This window comes from Danio rerio, chromosome 23 (genome assembly GCF_049306965.1).
Source record: "Danio rerio strain Tuebingen ecotype United States chromosome 23, GRCz12tu, whole genome shotgun sequence".
NCBI classification, from domain to species: domain Eukaryota; kingdom Metazoa; phylum Chordata; class Actinopteri; order Cypriniformes; family Danionidae; genus Danio; species Danio rerio.
The window spans coordinates 30,271,765-30,286,715 of NC_133198.1; the positions used below are offsets into that span (position 1 = coordinate 30,271,765).

General features: G+C 34.5%; 2 protein-coding genes across 7 annotated transcripts in view; one reads left to right on the plus strand and one right to left on the minus strand.

Moving 5' to 3' along the window:
* The first annotated feature begins 458 nt into the window (after positions 1–458).
* si:dkey-9p24.5 lies at positions 459–5,754 on the plus strand. Its single transcript, NM_001423568.1, has 5 exons — positions 459–592; positions 688–901; positions 1,854–2,107; positions 2,185–2,324; positions 5,512–5,754. Exons 1-5 carry the CDS (start codon positions 493–495, stop codon positions 5,683–5,685), a joined length of 882 nt encoding a protein of 293 aa, NP_001410497.1. The 5' UTR covers positions 459–492; the 3' UTR covers positions 5,686–5,754.
* Positions 5,755–7,797: 2,043 nt separating this feature from the next.
* The window catches only part of dip2ba (disco-interacting protein 2 homolog Ba), an 83,932-nt gene continuing 76,778 nt past the window's right edge, over positions 7,798–14,951 (minus strand). For all 6 annotated transcript variants that reach the window (XM_009296841.4, NM_212963.1, XM_073938231.1 and 3 more), the window contains 7 exons: positions 13,028–13,198; positions 12,882–12,943; positions 12,737–12,794; positions 10,934–11,008; positions 10,654–10,828; positions 10,251–10,374; positions 7,798–9,434 (listed from right to left, as the gene is read on the minus strand). In XM_009296841.4, coding sequence (XP_009295116.1) covers positions 9,182–9,434; positions 10,251–10,374; positions 10,654–10,828; positions 10,934–11,008; positions 12,737–12,794; positions 12,882–12,943; positions 13,028–13,198 — 918 coding nt within the window. In that variant the 3' untranslated portion in view covers positions 7,798–9,181. The remainder of the gene's footprint in view (positions 9,435–10,250; positions 10,375–10,653; positions 10,829–10,933; positions 11,009–12,736; positions 12,795–12,881; positions 12,944–13,027; positions 13,199–14,951) is intronic.

Genomic DNA, 14,951 nt, shown 5'->3' on the forward strand with positions numbered 1-14,951 from the left:
CTCAGTACAACTAACGATACTGTGACTTTTGGTTTTAGGGTTAGGGTTGACGTTAAAAAGTTACATTGGGTGATTTAATAAATAACATGAATAATAAGGAACTACTGTTTTTACATTATTATGACTGTTGGGTTTAGGGTTGGGGTAGACATTAAAAATTAAATTTTTGGGGTCATTTAATAAATAACATAAATAATACTCAGTACAACTACCGTTTTTACATTACTGTGACAGTTAGGTTTATGGTTGGGCTAGGCACGTTAGGTAAGTAGGAGGTAGACGTTAATCAAATACAATTAATGTGAAATTCAATAAGTAATATAAATCATTCTCGTAAACTTCCGGCAACAAATCTCTGATAGCAACAACCCATACCTTTTTCAACAAGCCAATGACTTACACAATAGAATTCAAATATATTTGACCGTTATCCAACCGACAAAAAATCTGTCATGAAGTAACGTCAGACTGCAGCAAAGCGACATTTCCAAGATGCACCGTAGACTTAAAATTATCTTAATACATGTTGTTGTGGTCGGCTTGATGTTAATTATTTTGGCTGCAAAAAATTACCCTACCCCTCATGAAAAATGTAAGTTAAGTTTATCGTTACATTCGTAAAAAATCAGCTTAGTAACTTAAGGCAATATGCTATACGTTACCTGTGTGTTTTTGTCGATCTCCTAGACAGGATTTGCGGCGACAGGCCTTTGAGGCCGGTCCGACATCGAAGTACCCGGATGGTCGGCGGAGTGAACGTCGGCGTGGATGTTTGGCCATGGCAGGTGTCCATCCTGTACCAGCCCAATTCATCTGCCCCGCTTCGTCAGATTTGTGGTGGAGCTATTGTTCATGAAAAATGGGTTATGACAGCTGCCGCATGTGCATTAGAAGATAAAGGGTAATATTATGTCTCAAATAATAATCATGGACCCTTACGTTACGTTAATCCTTTCCATACATTTAACACACGTCAAATAAGGGTTTTGACAGGAATGACAATATGACAGGATTTTGTACGACGGCACTTTCTATTGTACAGTAACGTTAGCACAATAATTTACCATTCATGCCGTGTTTTGTATGTTGTGTGTGTGTGTGTGTGTGTGTGTGTGTATTAACACATATTTCCACAGGAATATTACAAGAAAACCTCAACAAAATGAAGTTAAATTCAGCAAAAACATAGAAGTAAAATCACTCACAAGCTCAATAATATTACAGGAATTTTACATACAAAACTTTCTGTGGTAAATACTACAGAAATGTGAGAGTAATACCACACGTCAGCACAAGAATATTACAGGAGTATCACATAAAGTACAACAAAATTGTTCAATAATACCACTCATTACCACAAGAATATTACAGGAATATGTTATCTTTACAAGAATGTGAGAATAATACCATACATTAATGTAAGAACATTAGAGGAATAGTATGTACTGTACAACAGAAAATGTGGTAAATACTATAAAAACAAATGAGTAATATCAATGATTACCACAAGAATATTACAGGAAAAACACATCTCGTACAAAAATATGAGAGCAATACTGCACATTAATGTAAGAATATTAGAGGAATAGTATGTACTGTACATCAAAAAATGTGGTAAACACTATAAAAATACATGTGTAAGTAATGCCACTCATTACCACAAGAATATAACAGTAATGTAATGTACCATATAAAAATAATTTGTTAAATGCTTCAGAAATGTGAGACTAATATCGCACATCAATGCAAAAATATTACATATATTAAATATTGTACAACAAAGCTCTGTAATAACTAGGTACTATCTCTATTTTCAACATTACAACCTGAAATTGTTGAACTTTCTCCAACAGGAAGCTTTTGGTCCGAGCTGGCAGCAACAGCCTGGATGTTGATGATGTGTCCACACAGATCTCTGAAGTCTCTAGAAGTGTTGTACATAAGAAATTCGGTCCTTACAGCATGCGCTACAATATTGCCCTTTTAGAAATGAAGACCCCTTTTGTGTTTGACAGTTATGTCTTACCCATCTGCGTGCCTAATGAAAATATAGCTCAGTATAACTTTGAGTCCTGTTACATCACAGGATACAACGCTCAACCTGGTGGTGAGTTTCTTACTTTGGATTGTTTACTGGAAATGCTATCCTTCTCCTTTTTGATTATTTCATTTGACATTTTTCAGATGATGTTGGAATGCTGCAAGAAGCTAAAGTGTGGTTAATAACACGGTCACTGTGCAATAAGCCATTGTTTTGGAACTATACTGTGTCACCGGACTTTATTTGTGCTGGTGAATTCGATGGAGGTATCAATGGATGTGAGGTATGTTTTACCTGTTTGTAGTTCTTTAATTGTGTGAAAGAGAAGCGTTTAATTTAAGGAGAAAAATAGTGTTGTCTAGTACATTTAAAGGCAAAATTATTAGTCCTCCTCTGAAATTGTCATTATTTTCAAAATAATGTTTGACAGAGCAAGGACATTTTTTCAGAGTATTTCATATTGTTTTTTTTTTTTTGCTAGAATAAAACATTAATTGTAATATTATAAATTAATATATTATTAAACATTAATCATAAAAAATAGCTAAGGTCAATATTATGGGCTCTCCTAAAAAAAAAAAAAAAAAAATATATATATATATATATATATATATATATATATATTTATTTATTTATTTATTTATATATTTTTTAACATAGTTGTCCAGTGACTTGCCTAATTAACCTAACTTGCCTAGTTAACAAAATTAACCTAGCTTTTAAATTGAATATTAGTATCCTGCAAAATAAATAGTTAAATATGTACTGCCATCATGGTAAACACAAATAAGTACATATTAGTTATTAAAACTGTTTACATGTGTTGAATATTTGAAAAAGAACTTGTATAAATAAATATAATATGTAGTTAACTAGTTCATTTTATTTCTGCTCACTCCATTGTTAAAAATTATTCAAAAGTACAGTAAGTGCCTATAGCCTAGTGGTATTGGGTGCCGACATATAGCACCGATTTGCTCGCGGTGACCTGAGTTCGATTCCCGGCTCGAGGTCCTTTCCTTCTGTCTGCTCCTAATACTTTCCTGTCTGAAATCTCTACTGTCCTGTCATAATAAAGATGAAAAAACCCTTAAAAATAATTATAAACAAAAAAATTATTCATAAGGGCTTTAATTATTCAAATCTCTCATGGTTTTAATTTTTATATTTGACCTACACTTCAAAAGTTTGGTCTGACCACAAACGTTTAAATGGTTGACTGTACTACCTTTGACTTTATCAGCACTGAAGTGATTTACAGTGTCCAATGTTGGTTTTATTACTTTAATATACACTCACCGGCCACTTTATTAGGTACACCTCTCTAGTACTGGGTTGGCCCCCTTTTTGCCCTCAGAACTGCCTTAATTCTTCATAGCATAGATTCAGAGATTTTGGTCCATATTGACATGATAGCATCACACAGTTTCTGCAGATTTGTCGGCTGCACATCCATGATGTGAATCTCCCATTCCACCACATCCCAAAGGTGTTCTATTAGATTGAGTTCTAGTGTCTGTGGAGGCCATTTGAGTACAGTGAACTCATTGTCATGTTGAAGAAACCAGTCTGAGATGATTCGCACTTTATGACATGAAGCGTTATCCTGCTGGAAGTAGCCATCAGAAGATGGATACACTGTGGTCATAAAGGGATGGACATGGTCAGCTACAATACTCAGGTAGGCTGTGGCGTCGACACGATGCTCAATTGGTACTAATGGGTTCAAAGTGTGCCAAGAAAAGTTCCCCCACACCATTACACCACCACCACCAGCCTGAACCATTGATACAAGGCAGGATGAAACCATGCTTTCATGTTGTTGATGCCAAATTCTGACCCTGTCATCACAATATTCTATTGTTCAATTTTGGTGGCCCTGTGCAAAATGTAGTCTCAAGTTTCCTGTTCTTTGCTGACAGAAGTAGCACCCGATGCGGTCTTCTGCTGCTGTAGCCCATCCGCTACAGGTTGGATGTGTTGTGCATTCAGAATGCTCTTCTGCATACCTCAGTTTTAACGAGTGGTTATTTGAGTTACTGTTGCTTTTCTATCAGCTGGTACCAGTCTATCCATTCACCTCTGACCACTGGCATCAACAAGGGATTTGCGCCCACAGAACTGCTGTTCACTAGAAATTTATTTTTTTGGAATCGTTCTCTGTAAACCCTAGAGATGGTTGGGCATTAAAATCCCAGTAGATCAGCAGTTTCTGAAATACTCAGATTAGCCCATCTGAGACTAACACCAACAACCATGCCACATTCAAAGTCACTTAAATCACCTTGCATCCCCATTCTGATGCTTAGTTTGAACTGCAGCAGATCGTCTTGACCATGTCTAAATACCTAAATACATTAAGTTGATGCCATGTGGTGATCAGAAATTTGCGTTAAAGAACGATTGGACAGGTGTACCTAATAAAGTGATCGGTTTGTGAATATTGCGAAATCTACAGTAAATCTAACTATAACATTTTCCATACTGTAATTATTGTTTTGATGTTTAAATTCAAATTGACCTACAGCATATATATATATATATATATATATATATATATATATATATATATATATATATATATATATATAAAATATATATATATATATATATATATATATATATATATATATATATATATAAATATATATATATATATATATATATATATATATATATATATATATATATATATATATATATAAATATATATATATATATATATATAAATATATATATATATATATATATATATATATATATATATATATATATATATATATAAATATATATATATATATATATATAAATATATATATATATATATATATATATATATATATATATATATATATATATATATATATATATATATAAATATATATATATATATATATATATATATATATATATATATATATATAAATATATATATATATATATATATATATATATATATAAATATATATATATATATATATATATATATATATATATATATATATATATATATAAATATATATATATATATATATATATATATATATATATATATAAATATATATATATATATATATATATATATATATAAATATATATATATATAAATATATATATATATATATATATATATATAAATATATATATATATATATATATATATATATATATATATATATATATATATATATATATATATAWATATATATATATATATATATATATATATATATATATATATATATATATATATATATATATATATATAWAWATATATATATATATATATATATATATATATATATATATATATATATATATATATATCTTTTTTTTATTTATTTATTTTTTTTATTTATTTATTTTTTTTATTTATTTAGACAACACAGTTTAAATGTGGACTGATTTAAGCTACTTATTACCTGGGCATTCATGATATATTAAGCATGTGTTTATATTATAACATGCAGACAAATCTTGGTGGACCGCTGAGCTGCTACATCAAAATTTTCCACTCCTACTTCCTGATTGGATTTCGAGTGAAGGCCACTTCCTGTGAACTACCCCACCAACCAAATATTTATATTAAAGTCCACACTTACTTTTTTTGGATTGAGAAAGAAATGAATGTCAGCTTAATCTGAAATCAAGCTGAATTCATGCAGCCGTCAGAGCAAGCGGCTTTAGTGTTCATCTAATCTGTCTGGAGTGTCTTACTTATTAGTTCTTGTATACTTACAAATGTGTTAATCTTATTGAAATTCATACATGTTCTTACTGTACCTTAACTTTGCTAATGCTAACGTATATAGTGTATAAAGCCTTGTGAAATCTATGAAATTCAGTATATTGTGACCTCTGGTGGACAAAGCCGAATTTACTTTGAGTTTATATGATGAATCCTGGTGTGCTGGAATGGCTTTTGTCTTTTAAAATGTTGTCTCCATTTAATTTCTTTCTGGATTCTGGTTTTCATGATTTAACAAAAATATTCAGCAAAATGTTTTCTAAATAAATTAATAAAACTGTAACAATTAAATTATTCCTTAAAATTGAAATCAAATGAAAAACAATTGTATTTTCCGTCAGTGTAGATGCTCAAAAATTGATTAATTAAATGGTCATTCGTAATGTTAATAATAATATTATTACTACTATTTCTATCAATAATAATTATTCATATTAATATAACTACTATTTAAAATACATTTTAGTATATGAGAGTAATTTGTGTGTGATTTCTTGGTTGAACTAAACTTTTATTTTGGTGGGATTTAGTGAAGACTTATATTGGACAATTGTTGTTTCATTTATTTCTGTGTTAACAATAAAATAAAATAAAACTGTCCTTCAAATGTTATCAATATAAAATTGATGTCATATACAATGAAATTTGATCTCCCAGCTGTATTTACAATAAACAACATATAAGAGATGGTTGATGTATGATTTTATGGTTAAAGATAAAGGAACTAGTTTGCAGTTCTTCAAATAAATCAGGGGTGCCCAAACTCAGTACTGGAGGGCTGATGTCCTGCAGAGTTTAGTTCCAACCCCAATTAGACACAGCTGAACCAGCTAATCAAGCTCTTTCTACTTTAGGTATAGACCTTTTTCTTAGAACGCATAAATACCCATTATGCTTTGCATGTATGCACAAGGAGGATGCTAAGAACTTCGGCAGCTGATGCATATACAGAGTCACATTTGGAAGGCTTTAAAACAAAAGTTTGAATCTATTTTACTTGCTTTAAACGTCTCTAAATTAATACTTTACTTGTTGATTAGCGTAACCTCCTGGGCTGATTATTTAAAAAATACGATCTAATAGGATGGAAAACAACTGCTGCAAGGCATTTTGTCCCTTGTTGTCAGGCGGCATCTTGTACTGTTTAAATGAGGCCTTGTCATCGCTAAAGTCAACATCTTCTCTTTCTTTCAACCCAAACAAATGTAATTCACCAAAATGTTTGACATACGTAGCCTGTAACTAACTGTTCCACTGACACATTGATAAAGCGGCATTTTGAAATGACAGAAAAACACATACCATTGTACATACTACACAACAAACACTAACTAAATGAAACGGTAATGCTCTCGATTAGAATCCACATGCAAATCAGCCAGCAGAGTATCAATCACTTTTATTAGTTATTTCTGGAAATTGCATGGCTTACCTAGTTTCATGCGAGTAATATGGTTAGCTCTTTATAATGCAGTGAGGTATTGTCTGTGTGTGTGTGTGTGTGTGTGTGTGTGTGTGTGTGTGTGTGTTTGAATTGAAAAGCCATAGAGTACATCATAACAGCTGACAAGTAAGGAACACTGAAGCTGTATTTCAGCATCTGATCTGATAGCAGACACATTAGCGGAACGCTTTTCTCTCCCACTTGAACCGCATCTGACAGAAGCTAACAGCTTTAACACACCTTTCTTTTAAAATTAAAGTTTTGCATCTCAACAACACTCCATAAGAGTATTGACACCCAATTAAGAATTGCTGCTCTGGCTGATGAAATTTCTTAACGGAAGTTCTAAGCATCCTACCTAAAAGCGCTGGTCACTATGGCACTCTCCATGCAGCAACAAAGTAAAAAGCTTTATACAGGAAACTTCCAGACAGGTGTGTTGAAAGAAATTAGAGCTAAACTATGCAGGACACCAGCCCTCCAGGACTGAGTTTGGGCACCCTTGATATACAGTAAATGTTTCATATCTACACATAGATTGCTGTAATAAAGACAGTAAAAAGATTGTGATGACAATAAATTTAATTAACATAAAACTTTATAAATTTTGCACCGACACACTGAATATTTTGACAATTAAGAAAAGAATTAAAAATACAAAAGGAAAAAAACGTTATGAGAATGTGTGCATTTGTTAAAGAAAAGAGCTGCGCAGAAATTCACATGTAAACAATCTGCAGGAAGAAAGATTATTTTGATATCTAAGGCCATTCTGAAAGAAACATGTTAGGTGCTAATAAAAGTTATTGTCATTTAATTAGGATAGAAAATTAACTCCTCTCTGAGCTCACATTCTTTGTCCACATATCAAAAAGCCTTGGTTAAAACACTTGCTTTCTACCTCATTTGCTCTGTCTGTCTGTCTCTCTCTCTCTCTCTCTCTCTCTCTTGCACATTCAAACTCTCCAGAAGAGCCGTTCACACAGATTTGCAGCAACATCATGGTTCGTCAATATTAACAAGTCTTGAAAGAAACAGAAAACATAAAAATGATCAGTTTTGTGTGACGCTGTAATGTGTAAAAATATGTATTGTTTAAGCATCATGATCTCGATGCTGAGAATTGCCATCAAGTATGAAAGATCAGTCAAGTTTTTTTGGAGGACCGAATAAAGAGGTCCATTTGTAACACCAGTGAGACACTACAATATATAGTCTACACACAAACACCGTTTTTTTTTTTTATCTGGTCGTCATTCCAGTCCGTTCAGACAATCAGGAACGATTAAAAAATAAGGCATGGAACTGTCCTCGTTTTGAAACGTTTCGGTCATGTTTAATGCATTGCATACGAATGTATTGTTAAAATTCCTGTGCTTTCAGCAAGGAGTTTCACCAACCTCCTCACTCCAGTTCACTACTGTTGTGCATTACAGTTGAAAACGCGAGTACAAAAAAAACCCTTTATGCATTAAAATGTGGTGCATCCATTTTAAAAATTGTTAAAATGACTAGCAGTTTTGAGTAAAAGAAGATATGTTTGTTTTGCTGGTGATACTGTTGTTGATATCCAAGTTAGCGCTTCCAGAATGCAAATCGAAGGACTCTCTTGTGAGCCCGTGAGATAAAGTGCGCAGAAAAGTCCCTCAGGTCTCACCACAAGAGCACAAGCGCTGCTTCAATGGAAGAGGCCTATCTGAAAGTGGCGAAAATGCGGCTTTCACCTGTTTTAAAGGGCAGAAATGTGTTTTCGAAGAACAGCACCACCCTCTTGGAAGCTCCAGAGAAGGTCGGATGGCTTGAGCCTCGTGACCGCCATTGGTCGATCAGGCAACAATCACATTAAAGAGAACATACAAATATGTACAAGGCTCAGCGCAGGGGCAGTCTGGAGGAAGAGTCGTGTCTTTGGGTGCCGCGTTGAGCTTTAAGCACTTGTCGTCAGTTATCACATGTTGTACGCCACATAGATGGGGTCCAGCTGGTCAGCAAGGAAGGAGTCGCGTAGGTGCATTCGCTGTTTCTCTCCTCTTGAGTTGATGGGAATGACGCCGGGGTCTACGATCACCACCACACCAACTATAAGATGATGCTCTTTTAGCACTACGTTGGTGACCAGAGGAACCAGATCCAGAGCTTCCTGTTCAGAGCCACTGAGCTCCACCACCACCACCAGAAGATTGGTCCACGTAAAGACGGCACTGGAAGATGGAGTGCATTTAGAGACATGAATTATAGGTAGATCACATACTGACACATAAGATGTTTTTCCACTATTGAGCCGAATGATTCTGTTTGCCGTTCCATTCCGCATCAATTAACATGGAAACGGTTTCATTTCACACAATGATGCTGATAACAGAACTCTTTGGAATGTAATACAAATGCGCCAGTCATTGCCTTGGTAACATAAGTGTAATGTAAAGTTATATGGACGATCACAATTTCAGATTTTTTTCCTTATGTTTACTTTTTTGAATGACAAAATAAATAAATAAATAAATACAGCACTTCCACCTGACCATATATGAAAAACCACCAGCAAAAATAAATGTAGCAGTGTCATGTACACACATTGCAGTAATGGTTCGGCACAATAGTGAAATAGTGGATATCCGCTTGTTAAGTCGCGACATGGAATACTGTTTCCGGGTCCAAGCTGCTCATTTGAATTGAGGAAATATTAGTTTTTGACCAGTTTATAGTCATATCACATATTAGAGTGAATTTAATATAAACTCATGGTGAACACAACAGTCTACAGACATGCTGCAACACAGACATCAATATTTTAACAATTTATAAAAATCACTTTCTGGCTATCAGATTTTAGGCATGGATATATATATACTGCGATCGTGATTTTTGAACGTAATACATTCCTTTTTGTAATTTAAATTTGTTGATTCTCTTCATACAGTTTTGATAGATCGCTTGGACCTGGAAGCCACTTTGCGTAACGTCACACTTAACAAGCAGATACAGATAGGAATTGGAAGTGATTTTGCAGATTCTACCTCTCAGCGATGCTTCGATGTGCCCGAGACACAGAAGTCTCGATGTCAATGGGATGATAACGCAAACCTCGCAACTCCAGTGTTTCATCGAGGGAACCCACCACGAACAGAGCATCATGGCGATCTGGTTGAGGAAAATGGAAAAGAAAAGTGAGCACTGTCAACCCTGGGTAGTCAACACCTTATATAGACAGGTGTATGCCTTTTCAAATCAGGTCCAATCAACTGAATTTACCACAGGTGAACTCTAAATAAGCTGCTGAAACATTTCAAGAATGATCAGTCGAAGCAGAATGTACCTGAGCTCAATTTAGATGCACTGTATGTATGCAGTTTAATTTAATTGAACAAATTTTTATCATACGTTCTCACTGCCATTTAGCATAAAAGATTTAGCAATCACCTCCACTGGCGTCCAGCAGCTCAGTCCTCTTGACAAATCCCAGATATCCAGTTCTGGCCCAGAGCGTTTCAGTGTCCCCGAAGCTCAGCCGAGTGTTGAAGTGGTCTGCCTGCAGGCTCTCCTCACCATAGATCGTATAATAACCACTGGCGTTATGAGGACTGTTCACCCAGATCTGAGAGGAAAATGCAAAGAGCAACAGAGATGAGTAACAGTCACACAGGTTTACATCCTTAAAAATAAATTGTAGTTCTGTAATAATCCAAATGTAATTGTTCACCTCTCCTAGATGAGAGTCTCCTAGTGGTCCTTTAGTCTCTGGGTTCACAATGATAACTCTCACTCCAGGAAGCATCTGAGGTAAAGCACAGAAGATAATATATAACCACCATGCAAGATGAACAGTGCTGGTCAGGAATTTTCCAGTAATAGGTCACAATTTTTGTAGCATCTGAAATGTAGCTGTAACATGATTTTTCTTGTATAATTTCTCACATGAAGACTCACTTAAAATAGTTTGATGACATTATTTGAGTTCGGCTAGACGTTAAAGGGTCACGAAACACACCTAAACACATTTTTTGAGATGTTAACAGGCATGTTTATGTCCCACGTTGCTAAAAACACTATTAGGACACATATATTTAGCTAAAAGTGTAAATTGGTTGTTTTTACGTTATTTTGAGCTAATTTGTTCTTTTCGGTTCAAAAAGAAATTTTGAAGCTGCGTCATGGCAATGAGATCCATTGTGTAAATTCCAGCGTGGAGATTGTCTGTCTGTCTGTACCGGCCGGTACAAAGCGACATCATTGAGTTTTCAGCACATCTGTTCATTAATTCATGAGAAAGACTTGATTCGAACCAATCAGCATGCTCTATTGTGAATGAGATGCACCTTCATTAGGAAGAGGAACATCAGTGTTGCGTTTATAAATGTGCCACAACAAAGGTTTTGTTTCCATTTCCCCGCAATGAGAGCACCGCTTTTGTGTTTACCCACAAGTGTGGATTACAGTGGTCTGCTAACATGCGACAAAAATATGTTTGCAAGGAACATTTTTTACTCAAGAACTTTTCGCATCTGGAGATGGTAGAATCCGGATTTGCCACTCGTCTTCTTTAAAAAAAAATTTGTGGTTCCAGTTTGTTTCTTTTGTCTTGTCTCTACGGATTTGGTAAGTGTGTGATCAAAGCTCATTGCTTAAGTTTCTCCAGATGGCAAACTTAGTTAATATCGTCAGCAGAACTCTTTCAGATTTTAAAGACATACCTTAGTCAAAATTTTGTTACAGAGTGTGCAGTAATATCACTACAATATTATAGACTGAAAACCTGACACTTCCATACAGCTCTCAGATCCGCTGTAAATCCTGCTCTCCAAATCATCGTCTTTCTCCCTTCCATCTGTGTGATTTACTGAAACTCCCCTTTTCATGCAAACCCATCCCTCTTTCGCCACCTGACACTCCCATCTAATCAAAGCCACTTTCCTGACTTTTTTCAAACTAGAGGTATGAAAACATTTGGGTGTTTCATGGCCTTTTAATAATAATCACCACTTATTTTTTTTTTAAATACTTATTTTCATTCCTTTTTCTGTTCTGAATACTGTTAAATTAAAAGGATTTGTTGTAGAGTGAGGGACATGAAAATACAATTTTATGTTTGTGAGCAGTTTCATTTAAAGCTACTGGTAGACTAACAATTTTTCTGAATTCAAATATAAAATGGTACTAGTAAATCATTACAATTAATCTGCTTTTATTGTGTTTTATTTGCTATACGTGTTATTATATGTACATATTATATGTAAATATCCACACAAAAAAATGTCTATATTTAGATAACATTAACAATGATTTGTTACTTTTTATATTACCTACCTAATATATATATATATATATATATATATATATATATATATATATATATATATATATATAACAACATTATAGAATCAAAAATAAAAAGTAAAAGTATTAGTTTTTTGATTACATAAAGTAATCTAATAGACTACATTCCAAGTACACCATATTTTAATTAACCTGCCTAGTACTAAAGATAACTCAGAGCAGAACTTACAGTCCCAGACTCCATCAGCGGCAGACTCTGAGGAGCTCCTCTCTCCACCAGCCTGACTCTAAACACAGAGAAAAAAAACAAGGACAATGTCAGAATGTAGGCACACACTGGACAGACTGCCTTTCATGTCATCACCAGCACATACCTGTCATGACGGAGGGACTTCATGTCTACATAAACAGTGGACGGGTCTGGACCAGCAGTGCCCTGAGAGGAAAGGAGACAGTCATCAAAATGAGGCTCTGCTGGTGTTATGACACAGCTGACGTAATGTGTATTTTTTGCTCTAACCTGTAGACAGATGGCCAGGTTGACTCTGGAGCCGAAAGCGGTGCTGACTGCACGTGGAGAAAGGCCCAGATCTTTGAAGAGCTTGGAGAAGGACTGTGTGAGGGCAAGTCGAGGCCTTTCTTCAGCTATGACCACACAGCTCCGCACACACGACAGGTTCACATTGCGCGCCTGCATACACATCTCTCATCAGCTTTTATACACACTTGCTTTACCTTGACATCTTTTTTGAAAGACGTTTTACTGTGGATTACCGGGTTTGTAAAAATAAAAACTTTCATTATTTACTTAGCCAACTGTCATCATCAACATGTGACTGACTTTCTTCTTGGATACAATAAGAGGAATGTGAAAAATTTGGTGTTTGTTCAATTGCAGTAAATAGGGAGAAATATTTTTATGCCTCACAAATGATACAAAAGCACCCTAAATTTACTTTAAAAGTGCACAGTACTTTTGTTTAATATTTAGTAAGCATATATGTCTTCATCCACATCATTTTGGAGGTTTGCATATAAAAAAACACCTCTGAGTTGGAATACATAAGAAAAAAGCTCCTGTTAAGATCCTGAAAGCTCCTGTTAAGTTCATACTCTGGGACGGAAGTAAATTATCATGGATTATTGTCATGGATTATATGGTTGTAACACCTCCACTGCCATGACTTCCAGAAAAAACTTTTTGGCTGTTTCTCAATATACGTTCTTCAGCAATCTTGTGTCCTCGTGCAACATCATCATCAACTGCCAAAGTTCCGTTTCAAAACTCAAGAACTGAGGACTCGTGAAAGTGCCCCTATGTGTTCTTGGTATCGAGGATGTACCGATGCACATTTGAGCACCGAACTCGCTCTAGAAGTCCCAGAAGTTGTTGCGACTAAATAAAGGAGGTGGGAAAATGCAGCATTTTATAAAGATTTATTATTAAAGTTCAGGGATATAACTTATTTATCTTAGGAGTTTCCCTAAATAGGACTGTGAAAGTAAACAATACAATGAAAATCTTAATAAAGGCATAAACGCATTGAGGGTGTTTATTTGCTGAAATTCATAGTAAAACCTGTTTTATTTGTATTGTGCAACATATATTTGTAAGGTTTTTGTACATGCTATATAAATTAAAAAGGGGGGAAAATATTGAATTGTTGTATGATCCTGTAATGTGTAAATAATTTTCCGTTAAAATGTGTGAAGGTCATGTGACCACCAGGAAGAACACTGCATCTCATTTCTCAGAGGACAGGTTCTCTGTTCTCACGGTCTCCTGAGTACGTCTCCTCGTGTTCTGCCGATGTAGCTTGGCAAGACCGGTCTTTACAAGAACACGAGCCAGTTCTCTGCTTCCTTGTAATTTAGAAACAGCCTTTCATTCCAGGTCATCCCATCCAGCTTTTGCTGAATCAGCTCTTCAGGTACCAATCAGAGGAACATCTGGACCTCTTCTTCTGACCACAATGTTTTTTTCTTGCAGTGGTATAAAACTGTTTAGCCATGTGAACCAACAATAAAGCAGTGTCTGCTGCTGTCTATTTAAATATAGCAGATTCAGTGTTGCAAATCCAATAACATTGGTACTGGCAATCAGTACCAAATCACTCTGATCAATCAGTGATTATAGGTGTGTATATACAGCGGTAAAAATAAGTATTGAACACATCAATATTTTTCTGAGAAAACAAATTTCTAAAAATGCTGTTGACAATAATTTGTTGTTGTTTTACCTGGATGTTGGTAAAAACCTAAGAAATATATATATGCAAAGAAAACAAAACGAATTAGTTTAAAAAAAAAACTTATGTCTAATAAAATGAGATGACGTAGGGAAAATTATTGAACATATGAAGAAAGGGAGGTGTGGAAAGCTCAGCTGCAGCTGAAATCTCTTAGTAGTTATTCAGCAACCCTCTGCCCTTCATCATTGTAAA

Excerpts from the sequence above, each read along its gene's own strand:
- si:dkey-9p24.5 (NM_001423568.1), top strand. The coding sequence starts at position 493 with ATGCACCGTAGACTTAAAATTATCTTAATACATGTTGTTGTGGTCGGC. Across the intron at positions 593-687 it reads CCCTACCCCTCATGAAAAAT|ACAGGATTTGCGGCGACAGG; the intron begins GTAAGTTAAGTT and ends TCGATCTCCTAG. Across the intron at positions 2,325-5,511 it reads GAGGTATCAATGGATGTGAG|ACAAATCTTGGTGGACCGCT; the intron begins GTATGTTTTACC and ends TATAACATGCAG.